Source organism: Lampetra fluviatilis, chromosome 40, assembly GCF_964198595.1.
Source record: "Lampetra fluviatilis chromosome 40, kcLamFluv1.1, whole genome shotgun sequence".
Lineage (NCBI taxonomy): Eukaryota > Metazoa > Chordata > Hyperoartia > Petromyzontiformes > Petromyzontidae > Lampetra > Lampetra fluviatilis.
Genome location: NC_136314.1, coordinates 4,321,441 through 4,349,307, shown reverse-complemented (window position 1 = coordinate 4,349,307; position 27,867 = coordinate 4,321,441). Strand labels below are relative to the sequence as shown.

The 27,867-nt window shown below is 53.1% G+C and overlaps 1 protein-coding gene across 1 annotated transcript; it reads left to right on the top strand.

Annotated features, from left to right (window-relative positions):
* Window positions 1-27,847, top strand: LOC144946249 (laminin subunit beta-2-like). The gene is made up of 13 exons (XM_078875142.1): window positions 1-77; window positions 1,167-1,239; window positions 4,227-4,566; window positions 6,663-6,847; window positions 7,852-8,096; window positions 8,492-8,704; window positions 12,776-12,920; window positions 15,603-15,810; window positions 16,251-16,392; window positions 21,663-21,839; window positions 22,847-23,222; window positions 25,385-25,492; window positions 26,082-27,847. Exons 2-13 carry the CDS (start codon window positions 1,179-1,181, stop codon window positions 26,219-26,221), a joined length of 2,340 nt encoding a protein of 779 aa, XP_078731268.1. The 5' UTR covers window positions 1-77; window positions 1,167-1,178; the 3' UTR covers window positions 26,222-27,847.
* The last annotated feature ends 20 nt before the right edge of the window (window positions 27,848-27,867 follow it).

Below are 27,867 nucleotides of genomic sequence, written 5' to 3'. Positions count from 1 at the left end.
GCGCGTGCCTTGTGGTAGACATCGGCAGAACGCTCCGCGGGGTTTTTCTAATCAAACTCGCGGGGAGTATTCGCAAGGTGAGTGCAGCGGTGTCTGGGGATGAAAGGAGGTGACGCTTCGGCGAACGCGTGGCTTGAATAGTGCATCGATTGTGCATCTCTTACCCGGCGCACGTTAACGGCAGCTAACGCGTGGCCGTGCGGCGTGATGCGGCCACAAAGACCAGCGGACAGTGGCGATGAGCTGGCATTGCGGGTTGTTCTCGGCATCGCTCGAAGTGACGGCCTTCCTCGCCATTGTCATTAGCATCGTTATCATCATCAGCATCAGCATGCGCGTGGTTTCATCAAAATCATCGTCATCATCGTCGTCCTCGTCTAAAGGAAATTATATGATGTCGGAATGGGCAGGCCGTGTCATGAGAAAACGAGTGTGTGTATGTTGAACTTCTTTCGCACCGTACGTAGCCAACCGTGCTCATCGGAGGTGCGGGGACGAAATTATCATCACGAGATGTTCACGACGATTGATTCGTGATCACCACGAGATGTTCACGACGATTGATTAGCGATCACCACGAGATGTTTACGACGATTGATTCGTGATCACCGCGAACAGAGCCAGGAGAAAAGTCACTCGCGTTATCATCATCATCATTATTATTATCAACAGAACTTTGTCGTCAGTCGAAATCACACCACCACCGCCACCGATTATTCATACGAACTCTTTCATCACAACCCCCCACATCATTATCCTGCTCTCGCACTGCTGTAATCACCATCAATGCACACATCAAAGGCGAAGATTCCCCCCCCCCCCCCTTGTAGCCTTCACAGGCTTTGGGGGGCAAGGGCTGTTAGCGGGCACCTTTGAAGGCCGATAACAGCGCACGAGGGGGTCGGTGGACAACACCACGCGCGGCCGCCTTTGTCTCCCCAGTGCTGATATTTGCACACCGGGCACATATTCGAGGCTTCGGGGAAGCTCAGGACCGGTTCCGATAACCGTCGCTGATTGTTGGCCGTGAGCGGGAATCGAACTCGGGCCTTTTGCCGCGTTTGTAGCGTTAACCGCTGCACCACCGCTCCCCCACGTGATATTGCCGGTATCATCCACAGCAGCGTGCCGATGCCTGCACCCACAATGCTCTTTTGCCTCTACAGACTCCAAGTGACATGAGGATGAACGCGACAGGGATGAACGCGCTGACACTCTCTCTGCTGCTCGGCCTTCTGGGTGAGTGTCAATCTCGGATTTACTTGGCAGACAATGCATTCGACTTGGCTTCACGGGCAATGCGCGTCTGTACACGTGAGTCCGTATGTGTCAGCGCGCGTGTGTGTCTGTCTGTACATCTGGGTGTGGGTGTGTCAGAGTGAGTCTGCGTCTGCAATGAAAGTGAGTGTGAGTATGTATGTGTGTCAGCGTGACCTCCTGCCAGCGGGCGTTCGACACTTCACGTGGCCTCAAGGTGCACATGGCCTGGCACAAGCGTCGTGTTGACGTCACCGCCACTTAGTGGCGAATGGCGGTTGTTGTTGTTGTGTCAGCGTGTGCGTGACGCTGTATGTGCCAGTATGTGTGTGAGTGCGTCTGTCTGTACATCTGTGTGTGTCAGAGTGAGTCTGTGTCTGCAATGCAAGTGAGTGTGTGTGTGTCAGCGTGTGCGTGTCTGTACCTGTGAGTCTGTGTGTCAGTGTGTATGTACGAGTATGTGACACATACACACTCCCACGGTGGTGTAGCGGTTAGCGCGCTGCGCTACGAACCCGGCCAACCAAGTTGGATTCCCGCTCCCGGCCAACACTGGTGACGATAATCTGAACCGGACCTGGGTCTCCCCAAGGTCGACTCAGCCTCTAACGAGTACCTGGTGGCCGGGCGTGGTGCTGGCCACCCACCCCCTCGTGTGTCGTGCCGGCCTTCATAGGTGCTCGCTAATAGCACTTGCCCCAACAGTCTGTTTGAGGCTATACGGGGGAAATTTGACTTTGTGTGTGTGTCTGCACACGTGAGTCTGTATGTGGATGAGTGTATCCAGCCCAGGGCAGGGTGTGGACTGCGTGTCGAGTTTGGTTCATTTGATAAGCGGTAGGAACTCCGACGTGTCCACGCATGCGTTGTAGAGGACACACAGACAAAGACCCCCCGTATAGCCTAAACAGACTGTTGGGGCAAGTGCTGTTAGCGAGCACCCATGAAGGTCGGAACGGTACACGAGGGGGTGGGTGGTCGCCACCACGCCCGGCCACCTTTGTCTCTCCAGTGGCGATGTTTACACACCTCACCAGGTACTCATTTGAGGCTGAGTCGACCTAGGGGTGGCCCGGGACAGGTTCAGATAACGTCACCGCTGTTAGCCGTGAGCGGGAATCAAACTCGGGTCGTCAGGTTCGTAGCGCAGTGCGCTAACCGCTACACCACCGCTCCCCACACGCACCCACACACGCGCGCGGGTGAGCGTGTGTGTGCGTGCCCTTCACAGACTGCGGTTTTGTGTCTCTTACGCGTCTACGTTCTCTTGTTGCTCACCGTGAGGTGACATGCCGGCGGCGAGGAGGACGTGGTGGTGAGGTGTGGCGCTGTTGGCAAGAATGAGTCAGTTGGTCTGTGATTGGCAAACAAGCGGGGCCATTTGACTTGGCGATTGTTCAAATAACATCTCAACCTCGGGGGCATTTCCCCACGAACATCGCCTTCGGTGAACGACAACATAACGAGGCGAGGTTGTGCTCTCAAGTGTGCGAATAACAATAATAATGATGATAACAATAACGGAACTGCCGCGGAGATGGAGCGTTTGAATCAGCTCGTGCGCGCACCATTGCGAGACCCGGTGGGACGGCTACGGCTTTGAGGAGGCGCTCATCCAGCAGTGGACAGATTGTTGTCAAAGATGATGATGATAATCATGGGAGGCCGTTGAGAATGAAAGTGTTTGCTGCCAAGGGTGTGCCCGGCAACAAAGGACGCGCGCGAGCGAGGCACGGAAGCGTCGCACAGGAAACAAAACAAAAACGGCGATTACAATACAGGGAGATAAATTGCCGTCGAAATGAAGTGCGCATTTAAATTTAGATACGTTTCATGGCGAGGATCACTCAAAACCCATTGCTATTCGTATCGTCTGATCAGGGAATCTAGCAAGCTCATCGAAGTTCAGAAGGGGGGCCATCCCACCAGTGGGATGTCCACGTTCCTATGGCAGGGGGCAGTCCATCCATGGGAGTGGGCCACTGTTGGTGTGGTCAGAACACTCATCCTACAGTCAGAATACCTCAAACTTACATTTTGGGTTTGTGTCAATGCAGCCTATCATCACTACCATCATCATCATCACTACCATCATCATCATCACTATCATCATCACTATCATCATCACTACCATTATCACTAGTATCATCATCATCATCACTACCATCATCATCATCACTACCATCATCACCATCACTATCATCACCATCATCACTACCATCATCATCATCATCACTACCATCACCATCATCACTATCATCATCATCATCACTACCATCATCATCGTCACTATGATCATCATTACCATCATCATCATCATCACTACCATCATCATCATCATCACTACCATCATCATCATTATGATCATCACTACCATCATCATCACTACCATCATCATCATCATCACTATGATCATCATCGATATCATCATAATCACTATGATCATCACTATGATCATCATCACTATCATCATCACCATTACTATCATCGCTATCATCATTACCATCAGTATCATCACCATAACTATCATCATCACGATCATCACCACTATCATCATCATCACCACCATCACCACCATCACTATCATCATCACCATCGTCATTGCCACCGTTGCTCCATGTCCTAGAACACAAACTCCACTTGGGTGGCTCACGGGTCAGAGCTCTGAGCTGCCACCTTTGAGAGCCGAGGTTCGAATATACAAACCCCAAACATACAGCAGGCGTCAGGGTCGGGATCGAACCCATGACCTCCTGTATACCATGCGAGGTAGTTAACATTTCCGAACCACCGTGATGATGATGACAGAGAGAGAGATACATGCAAACTCCAAATATACAGCAGCAGGTGTCAGGATCGGGCTCGAACCCACGACCTCCCGCATACCAGGCGAGGTAGCTAACATCTCGCCACAGCGGCACCACCGCCGGGCCTCGTCTGACCGGCCGAGCGACCGTTTTTTTCCGCAGGCTTCTCCGGGGCCCTGCCGAACCGCGCGCCGGATGTACAGCAGCGACAGCGGTCGCCGCCGCCATCCAGCTCGGAGTGCCGCTCGTGCGAGCCGTGCTTTCGCCCCTGGGACCGAGACGTGGAGGCGCTGGGGGTCCGCGTGGGGGAACTCCGCGACAGGGCCAAGGCGATGATCATGGCGGGCAGCATGGGCTCCGCGTGGAGCCACGAGCAGGCGTTCCTGGCGGCCGAGCGGGACCTGCAGAGGGCGCGGGAATTGCTGGACGCGTGTCCCGCCGCGGGAGACGGCGGCGACGGGGCGGTGACGGAGCGGATCGAGGGCGCGGCGAGGAGGAACCGGTGAGGATGATGAGGTCGCCCGGGGGACGCTCTTCGGCGTCGCTGTTGTCAGGGTAATCGTTGGCGTCGTCGTCGTTGTTGTCAGGGTTATCTATGACGTCATCGTCGCTGTTGTCAGGGTTATCGATGACGTCGTCGTCGTTGTTGTCAGGATGATCGATGACGTCGTCGTCGCTGTTGTCAGGGTTATCGTTGGCGTCGTCGTCGCTGTTGTCAGGGTTATCGTCGGCGTCGTCGTTGCTGTTGTCAGGGTTACCGTTGATGTCATCGTCGCTGTTGTCAGGGTTATCGATGACGTCGTCGTCGCTGTTGTCAGGGTGATCGTTGGCGTCATCGTCGCTGTTGTCAGGGTGATCATTGACGTCATTGTCGCTGTTAGGGTTGTCGTCGTCGTCGCTGTTGTCAGGCGATCGTTATTGGCACGGCCATCGTCAGTCTTTTTGCACGGCTGATGTAGATGCAGCGCAACGATTTCACATTTAGGTGGTCAAGCCAGATGTTGGCACTTCGCCCACGAGAGTCCCTCCATGTCCAGTTGGAGGATCCTTGTCCCGGGGCCTATCTGGCACGTGGTCGTTGTTTGGTCCTGAAGAGGGCCGTTGGCGTGGCTAGCGTCGTTGTTGTTATTGATGCTGTGGAGACCGGGATATCGATGATCAGTGTTCGGCTGCCGCATTGATGGCGTTCGTCGTGATTTCCCACCTAACAGAGTGGGTTGCGTGGAGGCTGCTGACATCTTCTTATCCGCCGTCATTGACACGATAAGAGTCTTAGATGAGAAGCGATTGTCATTATCATCATCATCATCCTTGCTCCATTGTTATACAGACCACCTGAAGTAGTGTTGCTCGCCACATTAATGACAATTGGGCATCGTCATAATCAGAAAAATAATCTAAATGCGATTACTTGAATCATTATCACCATTACTAGACACGACCACCACTAAATCGTGACAATCAGTATTTGTCATCGTCGTCCAGCAAAGTTGAGCGGGCCAAGTGGCTCAGCGGTAGATCCGAGCGGCTCGCAAATCAGAAGGTTGCGAGTTCAAATTCCCGGTTGGGAGCGACGGTTTCCTGAATGCATCTGTGCAGGGCTTTGAGCGTCTTGACGGCGAGACGGCGGCGATTAGGAAGCGCGGCATGTTTGTGCCTGCGATCCCCCAGCACTGGCACATTACGGCCCATTACACACCGAGGCATGTTCAGCAGTCAACTGCCCCCCAACCACGTGTCATCCAGCAAACTTGCACCGTTGCATTAGCAAAGTTAGACATGTACAGGCCAGTAGCTACGGGAAGCCCCAGGGCATGGTCCCCCCCATCCCGACCCTCTGCTGTAAACGCAATGTCCCACGATGAAAATACAAATGTGTAACGTGGACAACATTTTCTCATTATTACTATTTTACTCCTTTACAAAGTGTGGGGAGGGGGGTGATGGGGGGGGGGAAGCTTGTGATGTCTTGGGGTGATTGTTACAGCTCAATCCGGAGGTCACCGGTTCGATTCGACCCTCCTGCCTCGCCACTTGAAACGAAGGCACTTTCTTGAATCACCCCAAGGCCTCCGTCCTGCCGGCAGTGTTCATGGCTATGCCGCAGCGAGTCGATTGGCAGGTCGCGCTGCGGTAGGGTAATGCGTGGGTACCCCCCGCCCCCACCTCTTCCAAGACGCCTGGCCAGGTTGGAAGAGTAGGCCTTTATACTCTCTAGACGGGGGGCGGCGGGGCTCTCAATTAAAACCTCCCCTTTTTGAGGCTCGTCTGCCAACATTGGCACGAGCAAGCAATTGCAGTGGCTGCACCTTTGACCTGTATGTAGATTTACTCCCGCGAATCCGTCAGCATTGTGACGTCACGCTTTTTGTTTTGTTCTCCTGGGGAAAACAAATATGAGTCGGGGATCAGGGGTGCAGCGGCGTGGGGGGGGGGGGCGGCAGCAACAGTGGCGTACACCGGTCCTGGCCGCACGGCTGAGCGTTTGTCCGTCCGTGCTTTGCCCGTCCATGCGTGCGTCCGTGTGTTGGTCCGTGCGTGCGTCCGTGCGTTTGTCCGTGCGTTTGTCCGTGCGTGCGTGCGACCCCCGGGCCGCAGGGAGCTGGCCAATCGTCTAGGCTCGCGGCAGCGTGCGGCCGACGGGGCCATGTCGGCCTTGAGCTCGCGACGCGACGGCACCGAGGGGGCCCTGGACCGGCTGGAGCTGAGCGCGCTGCGCGTAAACGGCACGGCCGCCAAAGCCCAACGCTACCTCAACGCCCTCGCCAACTCCGACTTTCAAGGTCGGCGGTCGTGGTCGTCGTTAAGAGATACTCGCCACGTCCTACGTTGACCCGTGTGCGCGGACCTTTCAGCGGCGATCTGGCCATCGAATCGCCTCCTCCCAATGCACCCCTGGAATATCTCAGAAGCAAAGCAGGCATGAGCCTGGTTGTCAATTGGCTGAGATATCGGATGGGAATACCAGGTGTTGTAGGTTGCGCTGCAAAGTAGCCCAGAGATGGCAGTAGATCAAAGGGATGCTTGATTCTATCTATGCAGACCTTTGAGCGTTAACCTCCATAAATGAGTGCATTTTATCTGGTTACTCCCACATACTACTCATTAATGGAATTGGCCAAACATCTCAATGCAGGACCCTCCTGAAAAAATTACTCTCGAAACTCATTGATGATTTCCTGGTTAAATAGAATAATGTATTATTTACACGTGCGGTCTTGCATCAGGTCCTCCGAATTCTTCGGACACGCGAACCCCTCCAAAAGATCAGCTGATCAGTCATCATGCAGATCAACGTCAAGAGGCCATCACGGCGAAAGCCATCGATCTCCTCACACCTTGCCTTCACTTCGCTTTCTTCCGCGAGCTTTCTCTCAGCTTTTGCACGGTGGACTCACACGGCAGGGTTTCCTTTCCTTTTCCACTGTCGACCAAACCAGACATGGTTTCTCAGTCGTCCTAAGCCAGGGGTTGGTCGGTAACCTGCGGAACTTTAAGGACTGCTTCGTGTAGTTATTTATTAAGGACCACCGTCTTGTATTCACCCACAGTGTATTGCGGCTGTTGAAACATTGCGTTTTTTTTTACTGAATTCGAATAAAATGGTTCCTCTTGTTATTTTGTTTGCCAAACCCCTGGCCTTGGCCTATTTTCCTGATTGACAAAACTATTTTCTTTAGAACTGCTTTTTGTGTTTAGTTTGTTGTCCTTCCCCCGCACCTCCGTTTGAATAGTTTAGTTTAACTGTAGTCTCTGCCCCGCGTCTACCCGCTTCTGTTTTAACCAGGGGCGTACGAGAACATCCGCTCGGCCTACCGGGACTCCCAAGCGGCCGCGAGCCGGGCCCGTGACGCCGTGGAGCTCCCCGGGGGGGCCCTGGAGGAGTCGAGGGCGGCCCGGCGGCGAGCCGAGACCCTCGCTCGCCTGGAGGGGGGCGACTTCGCGAGGAGAGTGGCGACACTCGGGGCGGCCGTGGGCGAGGTCGAAGGCATCGCTGGCAACAATGGCCTCATCGCTCGCCTCAACGAGAAGGTCCGCCTGGGGGAGGGGTGTCCACATTGTGGGCCACATTGCATTGCATTGGGTCACATTGCATTGTGGGCTACATTGCATTACATTGGGTCACATTGCATTGTGGGCTACATTGCATTACATTGGGCCACATTGCTTTGTACTGTACGGCATTGTATTTGCAAGTGCCACATTCTATTGCGTTGCATGGTGCCACATTGCATTACATTGCGCGGCATTTCAACGCATTATGCTGCACTCCGTTGCATCGCGCCGCAATCAATTTTCCCGCTCAGCGCTGCGCCACGTGGCACCGCATTGCACCACGTGGCACCGCATTGCATTGCGCCGCGTCGCACTATGTCGCACCGCATTGCATTGCGCCGCATCATTGCGGCGTCCTCATCGCCGCGCAGGTGTGCGGCTCTCGGGGCGACGCGCCGTGCGACAGCGCTCCTCCGTGCGGCGGAGGCGGTTGCCGCGACGCCGCCACGGGGCTGCTGAGGTGCGGCGCCGGGCCCGGATGCCAGGGCGCCGCCGCGGAGGCCACGCGGGCCCTGGATGGAGCGAGGAGGGCCGGGGAGCAAACGGAAGACGCGGCACGCAGACTCGACGTCGCCTCCCGCACGGTACGCCACCCCCCCCCCGCCCTCACGCTCTCTTGCCACAGTCGGCGCCGGCGTCGCCATTCGGGTCGCCGAGTCGAGGGCTCGCGGAGGCGACGGCCGCGTCTGCACCAGCGGTTTCGGCCCATCGCGATCATCCCATCCGCTGATTTGTTAACATATCGGTGCGGTGGCGAGATATTTACTACCTCGCCCGGTATACAGGAGGTAGTGGGTCCGGTCCTGATGCTGGCGCCTGTCTGTTTGGAGTGTGTGTGTGTCTATTCTTGTGATCGCATGGATTTTTCTCCAGGTCCTCCGGTTTCCCCCTCCACATTTGGAATCGTGCTTATAGAGTATTTGGCTGCTATAAATTTCCACGTGATGATAAGCCACTTCGTTGAGCTTTAATTTGTGAGAGTCAGGTCACTTCTAAAAACGAGCTATATAGTTCAGTGGGCCTTACCTGGTAAAATAAAGAAATAGTTTAACATTTCTGTTGGTAATCCAGTCAGTTGGCCGGTTAGTCGAGCAATCACGAGGGTTTCGAGTTCAACTCCTGGTTTGGGGGGTTTACTCAGCCCATTAGCCCTCTCCCATTCAGGGTTGCTGAAATGAATACTGCTTTGTGGAGGTCCGATGGATAGACTCGTGCCTGCCATAGGAACGTGAGATTTCGAGCGGTGGCTCAGGGTTGTTAACGGCAGATGAGTGCCGCTTCAATGCTCATTTGAGTTGGAAATTCACTTTTACTTTTGTTGTTGTTGTTGTTTCCCTGCATGGGATCTCATTCGCACTTGAATCCGTAAAAGTTCGACATTACAAACCTTCGTTTTTCACGTCGACTTCTTTGCATCACAGTGTGTCCACCCGCCCACGGTTAATAACCAGTGAATTACTTACATTTGAGTGCGTGTGTGTGCACATTTGTGCAAGAGTGTGCGTGCGCGTGCGAGTGCATATGCATGCGCGTTGTGCGTGCGTGTGAGTACGTATGTCCACACAATCGGCGAGCAAGCCGTACGGATATTTCATTCATGAGCTATATTCGAGCCGAGGGTTGAATGTGATTTTTCTTTGGGTCTCCTTTTCAAAGGGCTGACAGTCGGGTCTCAGTAGGAGGTAGCCCATTCGTAAATTAAAGATTTGTATTTGTTATGAATTCATTACGTCGTGTGCAACTGCGGAGAAAATCTCGTCATCCCTCGGCAACGCTCAGCTCCATCGGTGGCCATCAGCAACTGGTGCAAATTCCATGTTTCATGGGCAGGGGCCAGGGTCCCAACACAGAGATAGACACACAGTGAGACCGACACAAGTCAGAGAGACAAAGACAGAGACGCACAGAGACACAGGCAGCGGACAACAAAGACGAAGACCACGGTTTCGCCTTGAACAGGCTGTTGAGGCTACTGGCGAGCACCTATGGAGGCTGGCACGGCACGCGCCAGGTTGGGTGGCGAGCACTATGCCCCGGCCGCTTTTGGCTCTCGAGTGGCGATGTTTACACGCCTCAACAGGTAGTCATTTGAGGCTGAGTCGACCTAGCGGAGGCCCATGACCGGTTCAGATAATCGTCACTGTTGTGGGTGGCCGTGAGCGGGAATCGAACTCGGTTTCGCCGGTTTCGTAGGGCAGCGTGCTAAGAGAAACGTGAATACTGACAGTCACGAAGATAACCAGCTACACGGAGTAACCACCAAAAAGAGACCCGCCGAGAGGCGAAGACAGGCAGGCAAACACACGAGTTGGGCACAGACAATTACAGACACGGAAAAAATCACGAACAGAGGCAGACACACACAGAGACACGCGGTGAGACACCCAGAGTGAGACACGCGGAGTGAGACACCCAGAGTGAGACACCCAGAGTGAGACACCCAGAGTGAGACACCCGGAGTGAGACACGCGGAGTGAGACACGCGGAGTGAGACACGCGGAGTGAAACGGAGGCTTCTTGGAGTCCCTAAAAAAGTATGGGGTGGGGAGAGGGCGGTTGCTGGCTGTACTGGGGGAATTGGCCGATAACACCATCACTATACGTAGAGGACCACGGAACTTGGGCAATTATTGGCACCGACTCATCGCGTGGCCGCCCTCCTGCTCGTCCGTGGCTCCTCACTTCTCTCTCGACGAGAGCGAGCGGACAGCGTCGAGTTGCAAGTTGAATTTGTGGCGCCAAAGTGGCGAGCTCCGTGCAAATCGCGAGTAAACACAACAGGACGTCAAGCTGCAAGCGCTGCTCGCGCTCTACCGCCGCGCACCAACGCTGATTTTTTTTTTTAAATCAAAGCCTCGATTGTGAAGGGGAAATAAAAAAACCCCCCATCGTCATTATTTCGCAACCCGGTCAAACTTAGCTTGGCCCCCTTCCAAATCAAGGCAACAGCTTGAAACTAAGTTGGCATTTGAAACCATGAATCTCTCTTTGGTTCCGTGACATTTATAACCTCGTGACCTTCACATTAAGGATGGCTTTTTTTTTTAAACATTAAGTTGTCATAGACAGCCCAGAAAAGTTCAATCAATTGTGGTGGCCTTATAACGTAATTGTGGCCTACAGCCACGGCAGTTAGAGTCGTAGGTTGCAGCCCTCTGTAGATCCGCTGCTGGATGAAGGCCTCTCTATGCTGTGTGCTTTGACCATACTTAACCATGCTGGGCAATGTTTGGTCGGTGAAGGAGGGGCGGATGGGATGGAAGGAGATGTACCCAGGATTGGCTCAGATATCACTCGCCACGGATGTTAGCCGTGGCTGCAAACTGAAACAAAGCGTCTGGGCCCATGACGCAGAGTGAACTCACCACCGTGCCACCACTCCGCCATGCGGTTAGCATCAAAGTCACGGCGATTTGCTGTTCAGATGACCACGGAGGTGGTGCTTATCTCAGCTGGTGTCAGTTGGTGGAAATTCGACATTGCTATGGCAGGGGGCGAGCTTATCCATAGCACAACCACCGTTGACTTCACCACCAAAGTGGCACTCTGCGTTATCAAGGCTGGATGGAGGATTGGCCAAGTTAAAGAGTGGGAGAGGAAATATCCATTGATAAATAATTATCATGGTATCACCATCATTAGCATCTTGAGACGCTGTCGCATTTAGATGCTCTATCCTACTTGCAGCGGCGAGCCAGTGGTGTAAACTCGATACTCCTACGACGGGGGCGAGTTCATCCACAGGACAACCGCTTTTGAGTTCCCTCACCAAGTCGTGCTCTCTTTATCGACCCCCCTGAGAGATGATGATGGGGGGGTGTGTGGGGGGGAGTGCTGGCTGAGTGAATCTGCTCGCTCTACCGCTGGTGCGGTTTTCCTCACCTCCATCATCAGAGAGGAGGGTGATGATGGCACTTTTGGGGTCTCCCACCCCCCACGTGCACCAAAATATTGACAGGCGCCAGCTGTGGCTCGTCATGTCCCCTACAGTGCCGGATTATCCCAGTAGCAAAATGCAGCTGTATATCTAGTAGCTACATTTGTAGTAGCTGCATATGTAGTAGCTGCACGTGTAGTCGCTGCACGTGTAGTAGCTACATGTGTAGTAGCTACATGTGTAGTAGCTACATGTGTAGTAGCTGCATTTGTAGTAGCTGCATTTGTAGTAGCTACATATGTAGTCGCTACATGTGTAGTAGCTACACATGTAGCAGCTACATGTGTAGTAGCTACGGGCTCCGCACTTTCAAGGGCCCCGCGCTAAATGCTTTCAAGCAATCAATTCCGGTTTAGTGATTCTGCACTTGTTCTATTACTATAGTACTATACCGCCTTCAACTTTTACGAACGACTGGGTGTTTAAGGTTAGCGATCTGTCGTATTATCCGGCTGTATAGCAAATGAAAAAATACGATTACTTTATTAGTGTTTTAACATGCAAGTGTTTATTTAGTCATTTAGGGTCCCTTTGTAACATCATACGCTGCAGGCCCCGCAATTGCTTAATCCGGCATCGCCCCCTCTGCCGATTCCGTTAGCCCCGGGGGGTGTCGACGCCGACGTTGCATTGCCTCCCGAGAGAGGGGGGACTCACGCGTGACTCGTGGTCGTGGGCCCCCCCCACACCCCCACACCCCCCCCCCCTCCCCGGACAGGCGGAGGAGGTGAAGAGGGGGGCCGACGACGCGAAGGAGACGGCGCGGGAGCTCTCGGGCCGCGCCGGCCGCTCCGGCAACGACACCCGGCACGCCATCGCCGACGTGCGAGCGCTGGTCCGCAACGTGCGCCAGTTCCTCTCGGGTGAGCGACGCGGACCGGGCGTTGGCGTTGTTGTTGTCATGTACTTCTACGCTACTCTATGCGCCCCCCCCCTCCCCAAGTTCGCCACTGTTCCGACCAGTGTGGTTGGTGGAGGGGCCTCAGGTAGCCTCTACGGCCTTACGCAGAATCAGAATTTTTTTTTCTGCTGGAGGAATCCCATGGGCTACTAAGCTCTCTTTTAAAGATGTCCAACACGGTGAGGGAAGCTCTTCATCCAGCAGTGGATCGACGAAGGGCCGTACATTTTTCGTTATCATTTGAAATGTTCAGAATCGCACGGCTGTATATTGTATCACGAGCATACAGGGAGTCCACGCTTTACATCGGTTCGATCAACGTTGTTTCGTTAAGGCGCACGGTGGCGAGATGTTAACTACCTCGCCTGGTATACAGGAGGTCGTCAGTTCGATGTCGACCCCGACGACGCATGTTTATTTATAATTTCCATCTTCATTTGAAGCTTCCGTGACTGCGGGAATCCATACTCTTTGGTTCTTTTGATAAAGTCACGTAGGTAGAAAATAAAATAAATCACGACGTTTCGGGCACAACACAAGCATCCGTCATCAGCAGACTGTTTTAAAAGGTTTGAAATGGGTGTAGCCCAAGGGTCATAAAGCAGTGGCCGGGGGCCAGTGACGTTAATGTGAGGAATTAGCATGCAGCTGCAGAAAAGAGATAGGAGAGCGGCCTCCTCGACGAGGGCACAAAAGTGGCTATGTTAATGTGAGAGATTAGCATGATGTTAATGTGAGAGATTAGCATGATGTTAATGTGAGAGATTAGCATGATGTTAATGTGAGAGATTAGCATGATGTTAATGTGAGAGATTAGCATGATGTTAATGTGAGAGATTAGCATCTTGTTAATGTGAGAGATTAGCATGATGTTAATGTGAGAGATTAGCATGATGTTAATGTGAGAGATTAGCATGATGTTAATGTGAGAGATTAGCATGATGTTAATGTGAGAGATTAGCATCTTGTTAATGTGAGAGATTAGCATGATGTTAATGTGAGAGATTAGCATGATGTTAATGTGACAGATTAGCATGATGTTAATGTGAGAGATTAGCATGATGTTGATGTGAGGGATTAGAGGGCACGGAAGTGGCTATGTTAATGTGAGGGATTAGCATGATGTGAATGTGAGAGATTAGCATGATGTTAATGTGAGGGATTAGCATGATGTTAATGTGAGAGATTAGCATGATGTTAATGTGAGAGATTAGAGGGCACGGAAGTGGCTATGTTAATGTGAGGGATTAGCATGATGTTAATGTGAGAGATTAGCATGATGTTAATGTGAGGGATTAGCATGATGTTAATGTGAGAGATTAGAGGGCACGGAAGTGGCTATGTTAATGTGAGGGATTAGCATGATGTTAATGTGAGAGATTAGCATGATGTTGATGTGAGGGATTAGCATGATGTTAATGTGAGAGATTAGAGGGCACGGAAGTGGCTATGTTAATGTGAGGGATTAGCATGATGTTAATGTGAGAGATTAGCATGATGTTAATGTGAGAGATTAGAGGGCACGGAAGTGGCTATGTTAATGTGAGGGATTAGCATGATGTTAATGTGAGAAATTAGCATGATGTTAATGTGAGAAATTAGCATGATGTTAATGTGAGGGATTAGCATGATGTTAATGTGAGAGATTAGCATGATGTTAATGTGAGAGATTAGAGGGCACGGAAGTGGCTATGTTAATGTGAGGGATTAGCATGATGTTAATGTGAGAAATTAGCATGATGTTAATGTGAGAAATTAGCATGTAACTGTAGGAAAGAAGGAGAGCGGCCTCCTCGACGAGGGAGTGCAATTCAAAAGGCCTGTGAGTATGAGAGTGCAATCCAAAAGACATGTGAGCATGAAAGATCTAAGAGAGAGACAGAGAGAGAGAGTGACACACAGCTGACATAGGCAGGTAGGATTGAAACATCACAGTCAGTTAGGACTTTACCTGGTTAATAACGTACCTTCCAATGATTGCTCAGTTTGTACCCATCCTCTCGGTTGAAGGTCTGTCTGTGTTTATATATATATGAATGGCTTCATGAAGAAATCTCTGAAAGTAGCCGGTAGGTTTGCAGAGTACCTCCGTCTTGGACAGTATTAAACAGAGCTGCCGCCAGGCCGGACTGCAATGCCCTGCCAGTGGTGGCGGTGAGATGCGTGCGCGCAGTGTGCAACTTGAGCAAGGGGAAAGTAAATGGCAAACCTTTAACGCGGTGGATGCGTCCATGAAAAGTGCCGTCGTCAAGCGAAAAAACACGTTGAGGGAAAACAATTTCCCCATAAATAATGTAGCGATAAAGTTTGGCGAGGTGCGATGCAGCACGCGCACACACACGCAGTGAGATGGCGGGGCAATGGACTGAGGGAATTCTGCTCGGCTGTGCAGCTCAGGGAGGTAGTTCATCGTCGTCCGATCAGAAACTGCGTTATTACAGTGCGCGCTCCGCATTGTGCAAAGTGTTACCTTTTGGAAGAACCACGTTCGAGCGAAAACGCGTGACAGTGTGAACAATACGAGTTAGGCGAGGACTTAGCGTAAATGCAAAACCCTTGTCATGAAATATCTCCCCCCCCAAACTCCTTTCCCCCCCCCCATCCCCGTTAACCCCCCCCCCCCCGCTACCCCCACCGCTCGCAGAGGACGGCGTGGACCCGGGGAGCGTGGAGCGAGTTGCTAACGAGGTCTTGGCCCTTGCGCTGCCGGCGAGCGAGCTCAGCGTAGAGCGGCTCGTGGCAGAAATCCAGGGGAGCGCTGGGCGGTTGGCGAGCGTCGACCAGGTGCTGCAGGAGACGCGTCGGGACCTGGAGAGGGCACGACGCCTCGCCGCGGAGGCCAACGCCGCCAGGTGCGGCGGACAGGACTCGTCGCTCGACGTGTTCTCATTATTTGAAAAGTTGTGATCCGTTAAAATTTATGAAAAAAAAATATATGTTTAAAAATTCTATAAGACCGAAACGGGTGGACCTGTCCACAACTCTGGCTGTCACCTGATGAAGTTGGTTGTAATTACCGGCGAAACGTCACGGTACTTCAAATTGTAAATGTTGCGGGTTTACTCTCCGACACACCGGTGTGCTGTACCAGTAACTAATTGGCCCGTTCTGTTTACGTGACAAACCTCACTAATTGGCTATGCCGGGCACCTGGGTCTGCCCCGTGACCTCCTGCCAGCGGGCGTTCGACACTTCACGCGGCCTCACCGCGCATGTAGCCTGGCACACGCGCCGTGGTGACGCTGAGCTTGTTGTTGAGCGCGACTTCGACTCCACGCTCTGTGTGCGGCAGGGGGGCGGCCGAGAAGGTGGCGAAGCAGGCGGACGGCGTGCAGGACGGGCTCGCGGACGCTCGGCGAGCGCTCGAGGTGGCCACGAGATCCGACGTCCGCATGACGGACGACCTGGAGGCCGCGAGGAGGAGGTTTGCCCAGGTAGGGCGCATGGACGCGTACACCAGAGGTCGCAAACGGGTTGTGATTCCTTACCCGTACCCGGCCGCACCAGGGTCGCAAACGGGTACCCGTACCCATACCCGGCCGTACCCGTACCCTACTCGTACCCGGCCAGGTACGGGTAGGGTACGGGTATCGGGTACCTGATTGCGACCTCTGGGATGAAGCCATGTTATAGGCGCTGGTGGGTTGATTATAGGAACTTGAATTGTGAGAAGAGACAAGAAGTTGAGAAATGAGTGACAAACAGTTACTCACCAGTGACTCACGGCGTACCCGTACCCGGCTGGGTATGGGTAGCCGGGTATCAGGTAGGGTACGGGTATCGGGTACCCGGTTGCGACCTCTGGCGTACACGCTGCCACGTGGCAACTCCTGGCTCGGGTGCCTGTATGAGTGGAGTTTGTGTGTTCTCCCTGGTTCTGTGCTGGGTTTCCTCCAGGTCCTCTGGTTTTCTCGCATAGCTGACAACAAACAGACAATGTGACCGGTATGGTTCCAAAACATCCCAATGCAACGCTCAGCATCCATGAAAGATAGCACTACGCAAGGATGATCTTCAGCACGATGGTCATCACAATTATGATATTAATCGAGAGTGGAATGTCTTTTATCAGTGCAGCCGCCGTAGGGCTGTGGAATATTCACCACTGCGCTTATGTCCACCAATGGAAATGAGCGCAATCCAAAGCTCATGCGAGCAGCAGCAGCAGTAGCAGCACATCCCACTGGGCCAAGACCCCGGGGCCGGCCCAGGACCACGCTGCTGCTGCTGGCGGGACGGTGTCGCTTGGCTGGCCTCGGAACGCCTGGGAATTACCCCAGGGAGACATAAAGTCCGTGTACAGTAGTGTATAGTAGTGTAGTAGATTATAGTAGTGTATAGTAGTTTATAGTGTAGTAGTGTATAGTAGTGTAGTGTATAGTGTAGTAGTGTGTAGTGTAGTGTATAATAGTGTATAGTGTAGTGTATAGTAGTGTATAATGTAGTGTAGTGTATAGTAGTATAGTGTATAGTAGTGTATAGTGTAGTGTATAGTAGTGTATAGTGTAGTGTATAGTAGTGTATAGTGTAGTGTATGGTATTGTATAGTGTAGTGTATAGTAGTGTATAGTGTAGTAGTGTTGGAGTCTGTCGCCAGGCAAAGGGAGGTCCGGACCGCCACTACTCAACAAGCTGCTATAGTGTAGTAGTGTATAGTGTAGTGTATAGTGTAGTGTATAGTGTAGTGTATAGTGTAGTGTATAGTGTAGTAGTGTTGGAGTCTGTCGCCAGGCAAAGGGAGGTCCGGACCACCCTACTCAGCACGCTGCTGCTGCTACCGCCGCGACTCTCGCCAGCACAAGCGGACTGAGAAACGAACGGACGGAAGGACGAACGGTCAAAGCCATTTGCACATTCCGTGCACGATTTTTTTTTATCCTGATCAGAATGCCTGAGCACACACACCCCCCGCACGGCAGACAAATCAGAAGGCCACGCGCAACATTCTCTGTGGCTCTGTGGCTCGCCTCCCAACCCACCACCCTAAAAAAAATTTCACTTTCGTTTAAAAAGTTTGGCGGTAACAAATGACCCCCACCCCGATAACAATAAACGTGCGTTCACATCAAGGGAGAGCATTGGCAGCGGTGGCGCAAACATTCATGCCGAGCGTGGAAGAAGACGCTGACTCTCATTGCAACCTGCCCAGCCTCTTTTCTATAAAGTTGTTTCGCAGTGGCTTTGAAAGTAAGTTGTACGAACACGGCCGACCGTGTGTACGCGCCTGTGTGTGTATGTTGAACACGTAGAGGCTTTCGCGACCGATATCATCCATAATAGATGTGTTGTTGTTGCAATTACTGGCGAAACGTCGTGCTCAGATTGTAAATGTTGTGGCTTGGCTCTCCAACACACCGGTTAGTGCTGTGCTAGTGACGAATTGGCACGTTCTGTTTACGTGACAACCCTTACTAGTTGGCTGTGTCGGGTGGTGGCGGGTTTTAACGTCACATTTATATATTTACGCGATTTAACCCCAAAACAACCTCTATTATGGACGTGTGTGTATGTTGAACCCGTGGCACCTGATGGGTCTGTCCCGTGACCCCCCTGTCAGCGAGCCTTCGACACTTCTTTCGGTAAAGTCACGTGGGTAGAAAATAATAGATCACGACGTTTCGATCGCAACACAAGCAACCGTCATCAGGTGGGACAATCACAGCAGGGAAACTGCCGTTCTACCCACGTGACCTTACCGAAAGAACCAAAGAGAATGCATTCCTGCAGTCACGAAAGCTTCAAATCAAGTTTGAGCCTTCGACACTTCACGTGGTCTCAAAGTGCACCTGGCCTGGCACGGGCGCCGTGGTGACATCGCCGTCACTTCGTGGCGAATGGCGCGGGTATCGGTATGTTGAACCAAAGATGGGGAGCGGTAGTTAGTTAGGCGGTCAGTGCGCTGCGCTACGAACCCGGTGACCCGAGTTTGATCTCTGCTCATGGCGAACAGCAGTGACGATTACCCGAACCGGTCCTGAGCCTCCCCTAGGTCGACTCAGCCTCAAATTAGTACCTGGTGCGGTGTGTGAACATCGCCACAACTGGGGAAACAAAGGCGGTCGGACGTGGTGCTGGCCACCCACCCCCTTTTGTGCCGTGCCGGCCTACATAGGTGCTCGCTAGCAGCACTTGCCCCAACACTCTGTTAAGGCTATACGGAGGATCTTTGTCTTAGTATGTTGAACCTCCTTTCGTACCGTACGTAACCAACCGTGAGTAACCGGAGGTGCGGGGAATGGACTACAAACTAAACGCAAAAACAGCAGTTCTAAAGAAATGAGTTCGTCAATCGAGATGATTTAAAAAGTGCATGGCTCTGGTGGCTTCCAAATATAGGAAAGGAAGAGCGTTCCAGACGGCCACGGAAGCGCATCTGAAAGCGCGCGCGATCCGGTGACCGCATTTCCGTTTCGATGGTCAGCCAAAAGCCGTCGCTGCCGCTGCGAGAATGACCGCAGCTCACGTGATGATGGTCTACTGCTCATTGATCGAACGTCACTGGGTTCCTCCCAAAGCCATACCTCCCCGCTCCACAAATCCGCAGTGTGACGGGCAACAGCCGAACATCGTAAATTGCTCAATTTGTAATTCACGCAAAAAGATTGCTCACAACCGCAACAAAAAAAATGTGGTGGGGCCCTCCTGAAAAAGAGTCTTGAGACTCGGTGAGGCTTTGCTCAGGAAACAAGCATCAATAATTAGGAATTCAACAAGCAACAAAAAAATCTTCATATAGGTAAAGGTGCAGCCCCTGCAATTACTTCTGCTGGCAGAATAGCCTCCACAAGGGGAAGCTTTAGAGAGAGCCACCCCTCGAGAGAGTATTTTGGCCTGTTCTTCGAACCCGCAAGAGGTGGGTGGGGGAGGAAGGTACCCACACTTTACCCCACCGCACGCGACCGATCAACTAATTTGATCTAAACGTCAGGTTCGCGTAGAGACACCCACACGCGGGCACTTTAAACTCATAGATGTCAGTGGTGCTGGCTGCCTTCTCTAACCATGGCCACTGTGAACGTCCTTCGGCAGTGGATTCTTAACCTGGGGGTACACGCTGCATCCCCTGGGGGTGCAATGATGCCCCTTCTGGGGGTGCGAGACGTGGACACATTTTGTTTAGAAGATAAATAATCGAAAACGCAAATGAAGCACGGTCACGAAAGCACAACTTACTTTGTTTCATCAACCCGATGCGTTTATTAACATTGTAAATGTTTATTTATTTTTTTACGATTGAGAACCAATGGGGTGCAGGCTGCAGTAAAAGGCTCAGAACCGCCGTCCTCCGAGAGCAGCAGTACTAATTGAGCAGCAGTACTCAGAGATCAGCAGTACTCATTGAGCATCAGTACTCATTGAGCAGCAGTACTCATTGAGCAGCAGTGCTCTGCCCCAGTGCTTGAACCCAGGAGCGCGGCAGTGTTGGCTCAATGCTTTGACGTGGCCATTATGAACCGCCTGACCAAGACAAATAGTTCCATATGACCATAATTCCTGCTTGTAAGCTGCCCCCTTCAGCGTGTGTCTTGTGTCTGTTTGCTTGCTTGTGTGTGTGTCTGTCTGTAAGTGTGAGCGCGTGTGAGGTTAGCTACGCTGCGCTACGAACCCGGCGACACGGGTTCGATTGCCGCTCACGGCCAACACCAGTGACGATTATCTGAATCGGACCTGGGCCCCCCCTAGGTCGACTCGGCCTCAAATGAGTACCTGGTGCGGTGTGTAAACTTCGCCACCAGCGAGACAAAGGCGGTCGGGTGTGGTGCTGGCCACCCACTCCCTCGTGTGCCGTGCCGGCCTTCATATGTGCTCGCTAACGACACTTTCCCCAAAAGTATGTTAAGGCTATACGGGGGATCTTTGTCTTATTATGTGTGTGGGTGAAGCAGTGGTTCATTGGTGTGCATACTGCAGTATGAACCCGGTAACCCGTGTTAAATTCTCAGCCAAGGATAACACCAATAGCGCTGTCCAGGCTTCCCCTAGGTCGACTCGGCCCTTAAACAAGCATCTGGGGCAGTGTGTACACATTCGTGAACAGCAGCACTGGGAAGACAAAGGCAGAGATGGGCACGCTGCAGCCCCCACCACCCCCTCTGTGCTGCGATGGCCTTGATAGGCGTTCGTGAACAGCAATTGCCCCAACAGCCTGTGTAAAATAAAATAAAAAATAATATATCACGACGTTTCGATCGCAACACAAGCGGTCGTCCTATAGTGGAAAAAATAATCCAGCTTGAACTTACCCACCCATTCACTCACTCATCATCTGGCTCACTCGTTCACCCACCTACCCACCCATTCACTCACTCACCATCTCACTCACTCGCTCACCCACCGACTCACCCATTCACTCACTCACTATTTCACTCACCCACCCATTCACTCACTCACCATCTCACTCACTCGCTCACCCACCCACCCATTCACTCACTCACCATCTCACTCACCCCTCCATCCACGCACTCACTCACTCACCCTCTCACTCACCCACCCATCCACGCACTCACCCTCTCACTCACCAACCCATCCACGCACTCACTCACCCACCCATCCACGCACTCACCCTCTCATTCACCCACCCATCCACGCACTCACTCACCCTCTCACTCACCCACCCACCCATCCACCAACAACACAGACGCGTGCTCAACGTAGCTTTACTCCCAAAAACACAAAAAACCCGAGATTCCAATAACCTCCGCAGGTGGAGTCCCGGGCTGGAGAGGCGTCCGCACGGATCCCGGGCCTGGCCACCTCCCTCCAAACGCTGGCGGGCGGCACGGGGCTCCTCCTCGCCGAGTCGGAGGGACTTCAGCGGGCTGCCAAGGACGCCCAGCGCGCCGCACGGGAGGCCGCGGCCGGGGCCGAGAGCGCGGCCCAGGTGAGAGGGGAGGGGGCGAGGTGAGAGGGGAGGGCGGGCGAGGTGAGAGGGGAGGGCGGGCGAGGTGAGAGGGGAGGGCGGGCGAGGTGAGAGGGGAGGGGGCGAGGTGAAAGGGGAGGGCGGGCGAGGTGAGAGGGGGGAGGGGGGCACGGTGGTGGCGGTGGCTCGGACACGTGACTCTCCCTCGCCAGGTATGCTGGAGGGGTCGCGGGTTCGATCCCGAATCTAACGCCTGCTGTACGTCTGCATGTTCTCGCTCTCTCACCGTGGTCGCGTGGATTTCTCTCCGGGTCCTCCGGGGTGTTCCCCCGTTCGCATTTAGAATCGACGTCAAGCGTTTGGAGTTTATGGCTGACTGCTGCAAATCCCCACGCGATGATGCTGCTGCTGCTGATGATGATGATATGCCGCTTCGTTGAGCTATCATTTGTGATAGCCCGGTCACTCTTTTGTGTTTGTTTCCCGACAAAACGCGAGCCCAGCACAATACGCCGGTCGACATTGGGAGGGGGACTGACTGGGTCACTTCAGAAAAAGATCTCTCTCCAGCTCAGTGGGCATTACCTGGTCAAACCAAAACAAGCAGTTGGCAACAGCAATCGGAAGCGTGCGGGCACGATCCTCTCCGCCGGTGCCTCGCCGGTCCAATCTCGGGTCGGCCGCGACGTCTCCCCAGCGCCGTCTTCAAGATGCTGTCTGTGGCGTCGCCCCCGCTCGCCCGCCTGGAGTCGTCCGACTCGCCCGTCTCTTCCCTCTCGTCGGCTCGTCCCTCCCTCCGTTGGATCTCCACTCCAGGCAACCGCAGGCCTCCGCGCCAAAGCTCACGGTCATCCGTGGGAGGTCACTCCTTCTCTGCTGCTGCCCCCGGAGTCTGGAGCTCCTCGATTGTCCGGCTCTGTCCGCTCCTGGCTCAAGACCTTCCTCCTCTCCTATGCCGACGTCTCGGTTTTATTTCCTCTCCGTGAAATGTCCTCCATCATCTGCTTTATCCCGGTGTGTGCGTGCAGGATTTGCCATCGTTACGTGAGTTAATGGATCGGTTTAAGACAGAGGCGGCTGGGAGGTCAGGAGCAACGGGAGGAGGATCTGCAACAGGAGGATCTGCAACAGGAGGAGGATCTGCAACAGGAGGATCAGCAACAGGAGGATCTGCAACAGGAGGAGGATCTGCAACAGGAGGAGGATCTGCAACAGGAGGATCTGCAACAGGAGGATCAGCAACAGGAGGATCTGCAACAGGAGGAGGATCTGCAACAGGAGGAGGATCTGCAACAGGAGGATCAACAGGAGGAGGATCTGCAACAGGAGGAGGATCTGCAACAGGAGGATCAGCAACAGGAGGATCTGCAACAGGAGGGGGATCTGCAACAGGAGGATCGTCAGGTGATTAAATGTGAACGTTGCAGATGAGAGGTCACAGGGCCAATTTGTGTGCATGCAGCGGCGATAATTTCCTTCGGCTGCCCAGAGGTAGGCAGCGGCAATTCCACATTCCTATGGCAGAGGGCGGACTGTCAATTGGAGGCCAGCCACCGACTGTAGACAAAGTGGCGTTATTTTGATTCCCCCCCCCCCCCAAAAGGCTGGGTGTGAGTAATTGTGCCCTGTCAGTCACATGGGAGGTGGCCACGTGGAACAGAGGACAGAGCGCTGAGCGGGCAACCTCTGAGATCCAGAGGGTCACCGAAGGATGAAGGCAGGGTTGTCAGGTGCAGCGATCTATGCCAAAAAACCCCTCTATTTTGGATAATATCGCTCGCGAAAGCCTACGTGTTAACCCCTACATATGTTGAACTTCTTTCGCACCGTACGTAGTCAACCGTGCTAATCAAAGGTGCGGTGAGGGGGGGAAGGACAACAAAAAGCGGTTGTAATGAAATTCTTTTCTATGTACGTGAGCAATAGCAGCGCGCAAATAGCATGACAAAAATAATTGTTTTCCGCACTTAATTTGTTAAGTTACAGCCGTGGAGGGGAAAAAAAAATATCCAATAAACAAAGAAACGTTTTGTTTACGTGACAAACATTACTAATTGGCTGTGTCGGCTGGTGGCGGGTTTAACGACACATTTATATCTTTACGCGATCCAACCCAAAAAAAACCCCTCCTCTATTGTGAACAAATAACTAAGCCTGTATTAGTGTCGTGCGACGGACGTTACTGTCAGATGCGAATGGGACCAGAGGTCACTGGATGGGATCTCGGATCTCAGAAGCGGCAGCGCTGCGATATCCGCGAGACGCGTGACGGCGACCGTGCGGTTGCAATGAAATTGGGGTCGGTGGGGGAAAAAAAAAAAACATCTCTTTGTTTTCCTTCCTCCAAAGTGAATCGAGCCGGGAGGCCACTGATGGCGAATGCGCGTCACTCACAGCTTGAAGGTCACGAGTTCAATTCCCGTTTGGGGGACGGGGGGGGGGTCAATTTGGCCCAAGAGCTTCGTCTTCCCCCAACAGGGTCATTATAGTGAGGACCATGATTGTCATCCGATGGGATAGACTGGCCCCTGCCATGAAGGGCACCACGGTGGATAGGAGATGTTGACTCCCTTGCCTGGTATGCAGGAGGTTCGTGGGTTCGATACAGACCCTGACGCCTGTTGCTGTATATTTGGAGTTTGCGTGTCTCTCTCTCTCCCCGTGGTGGCGTGCATTTTTCTTCAGGTCCTCCGCTTTTTCACCTCCACATTTAGAATCAACGGGCGTTTTGGCCGCTATCCATTTCCACGCGATGACAGGCCACTTCGTTGAGCAGTCATTTGTTGCCAGGTCGCTTCTGAAAAAGAGCTGTGGAGCTCAGTGGGCCCTTCCTGCAAAAAATAAAAACCGTTTCATAGTTGAGCTCAGAATGTGGAATTTCTACGGCTGCCTCAGGACGCCGAATGGAAACGAGGGTTGGACCAGCGCTCGCTTGAGCATGACGGGACATGTTTTGACGCGGCGCTATTAATATATTTTTTTGCAAACACGGCAATGTATTGCGCAATGATGAGAAAAAATCGCTGGGCATGTTTACTCCAAATTACAATGGCCGCCCTTTTGACTCGGAAATCAATCTCAGACAAGACGTTACGCTTTCTTAACCTTTCCGTGGCAAATGTCATCAATATTAGTCAAAGCAAAATTCCGCGGCGCGTCCCGTGCACCGACGGCTTCTCTGGCACGCAATTCCTTCTCCGCGGCAGCCGGCCGGGGCTGCCGTGAGCAGACGCTCGTCGACACGCCGCGTGGGCCATCATCACCGTCGTCTTTCCTTTTGTTACCGATGAAGCGCGGCATGGCCAAACCCACAGAGGTGCCTCCGTCCTGTGCGTCTTGCGGACAGCGCTGATATCCCAGCCGCCGTAATGCGTAGTACTCGGGGGGGGGGGGGGGTGTTGGGGTTTTGCCAGCGGAGATAATCGCCGTGGCAGGGACGACAAATTTACGTGCGGATGTGTCCAATCGGTTTGGACGCGCGGGGGGGGGGGGGGGGGGTGAGCGATGAGCGTGCCGCTTGACGAGCGGACAATTTTGTTGTCGTTTTCCTATCCGGCGTGGAGCAGGTGGAGCAGGTGGAGAGGGAGGGAGCGCGTCACAGAGGGCCTTCGCCCTGCAGCAGAAGGCGACGGCGCTGCTGGACTCAGCGCGCGACCGCATGCGGCGCTTGCAGAGTACGTCTCGCGCGCGAGCTATTAACTGGACGGAAACATCTTGATATACAGAAGACTGCAGAGCTTGGACGACCGTTGGTAGCGCCGGTTCACCGCCTGGTCGCTGCCGTCCAGGCCGCCTGTGATTCCTCGGCGGTTGTGAGAGATGGGATTCGCGTGAACGACGGAGATGCACGTATATTAAACATTAAATGCAGCGTTTAAAATCAGATTGATAAACATATCCTCACCTAAGAAGAATAATGATGATGGTTAACCAAAGCAAATAAAAACATCTTTCGAAAAATTGATAAAAATATGTTCTTTGGGTCTTTCGGCAAACGCACGTAAATAGGTTCAAAGAAAATAAAAAAAACTTCGACGTTTCGATCGCAACACAAGCAATCGTTGCGATCGAAACGTCGTAGTTTTTTCTTATTTTCTATGAACCTATCTACGTGACTTTATCCAAATAATATGAATCCCTGCAGTCACGGAAGTTTAAAGTCATGATAAAAATATATTTATGACAACAAATTATTAAAAAAACAATGTCCTAGCAAAAATAATGAAAAACCGTCCTCATCCCTTGTGTTGTTGTTGTGCTCAGGTCTTGAGCAGGTTGTCGCGGAGGGAGAGGATCTCCTGGCGAGGAGGTCTCAGAGCCTGGCGGGGCTGGAGGAGAAAGCGGAGCTCCTCCGCGACGCCATCGACAAGCAAGTCCAGTTCTACTTCGTCTGCCAGGGATAGCGGCACAGCAGCAACAGCCAGCCAGGCAGCAGCCAATCAGCAGTCAGCCAGCAGCCAGGCAGCAGCCAATCAGCAGTCAGCCAGCAGCCAGTCAGCAGCCAACCAGCAGTCAGGCAGCAGCCAGGCAGCAGCCAATCAGCAGTCAGCCAGCAGCCAGTCAGCAGCCAACCAGCAGTCAGCCAGTCAGCCAGCCAGCCAGCAGCCAGCCAGCAGCCAGTCAGCCAGCCAGCAGCCAGCCAGCAGCCAGCCAGCAGCCAGGCAGCAGCCAGGCAGCAGCCAGCCAGCCAGCAGCCAGCTAGCCAGCAGCCAGCCAGCCAGCAGCCAGCAGCCAGCCAGCCAGCAGCCAGCTAGCCAGCAGCCAGCCAGCCAGCAGCCAGCAGCCAGCCAGCCAGCAGCCAGCTAGCCAGCAGCCAGCCAGCAACCAGCCAGCAGCCAGCCAGCATGGACTGGGCCACCGCCACCCCCTCAACAGCGACGCCGTCATCGTGCCGGCAACGCTCTTCACACGACGATCGCTCGCACTCGCGCAAACCCACTCTGCCAAAGCCGACGAGACAGAAGATCCCCCGTGTAGCCCCCAGCAGACCGCCGTCGGGGCGAGCGCGGCGAGGGAGTGCCTCGTGAGGGCCCGGCACACGGCGCACGAGGGCGTGGGCGGCGGTGTTTTCGCACCGCACCGGGGTACTCGGAGCCACTCAGCCTCCCGTGGGGTGTCAGCGGCGTCGTCGTCGACACGAGAATTGTAAATCCGCGTCCGGACGGCCAGGTTGTTGATCCGCACCGACACCTGGTGCCGGTATTGTGTTGGAATTTTACTGCGGTAACACTGCACTGGTTTTTTTTGTAGAACCCGGCTAACTGAGAACAGCGTGCAGGTGCGGGTTCCTGTGCGTGATACGACAGCCACCACCCTACTTGCACCAAATTCACACATTCGCCACGGCTGACGTTACGCGTCATCACAGGCCGGCGGATACATCTCCCGGCGGTGACATCTGCAACACCACGTGGAGGTTAATGTTTCTGTCCTCCCCAGTGCCGGACTAAGCTAATGCGGGGCCTGTAGCATATGTTATGAAGGGGCCCTAAATAAAAAAAGAAAAACACGTAAATATAATTTTTTTTATAGTAAAGTACAGTATTTTTCATTTGCTATACAGCCAGATAATATGACAAATCGCTAACGTTACACACTCAGTCGTTCGGAAAAGTTGAGAGTAGTATAGTACTATAGTAATAGAGCAATTGCAGAATCACTGAACCGGAATTGATAGCTTGAAAGCATTTATCGCGGGGCCCTTGAAAGTGCGGGGCCAGTAGCTACACATGTAGTAGCTACTTTTGCTCCTGAGATAATCCGGCACTGGTCCTCCCATCTCCTCCGCCTGTGCAGAAACTGCCACACCTGCTGCAGGTTAATATATTTTTCACAAAATAATAAAATAATGTTTGTTTTTGTTTTCACAAATTGTGTTCATTTCCAATTGCTCATTAGTATTATCGAGGGTTAAAACCAATACCAACGGTTAAGCCGCTTGCCGGATGAAGGCCTTTCCACACTTGCGAAATGCGAGCGCCGGGATCTTTAAACGCCCGCTGCATATATATTTTTTTACGGTTAATACCGCACCGCAGCATTAACCAGG

What these genes read in the sequence shown, in the direction of transcription:
- LOC144946249 (XM_078875142.1), top strand. Translation starts at nt 1,179, where the DNA reads ATGAGGATGAACGCGACAGGGATGAACGCGCTGACACTCTCTCTGCTG. An exon ending in GCGGAGGCCAACGCCGCCAG is followed by an intron (nt 15,811 to 16,250) that starts GTGCGGCGGACA and finishes TGTGTGCGGCAG; the next exon opens with GGGGGCGGCCGAGAAGGTGG. An exon ending in CCGCATGCGGCGCTTGCAGA is followed by an intron (nt 25,493 to 26,081) that starts GTACGTCTCGCG and finishes TGTTGTGCTCAG; the next exon opens with GTCTTGAGCAGGTTGTCGCG.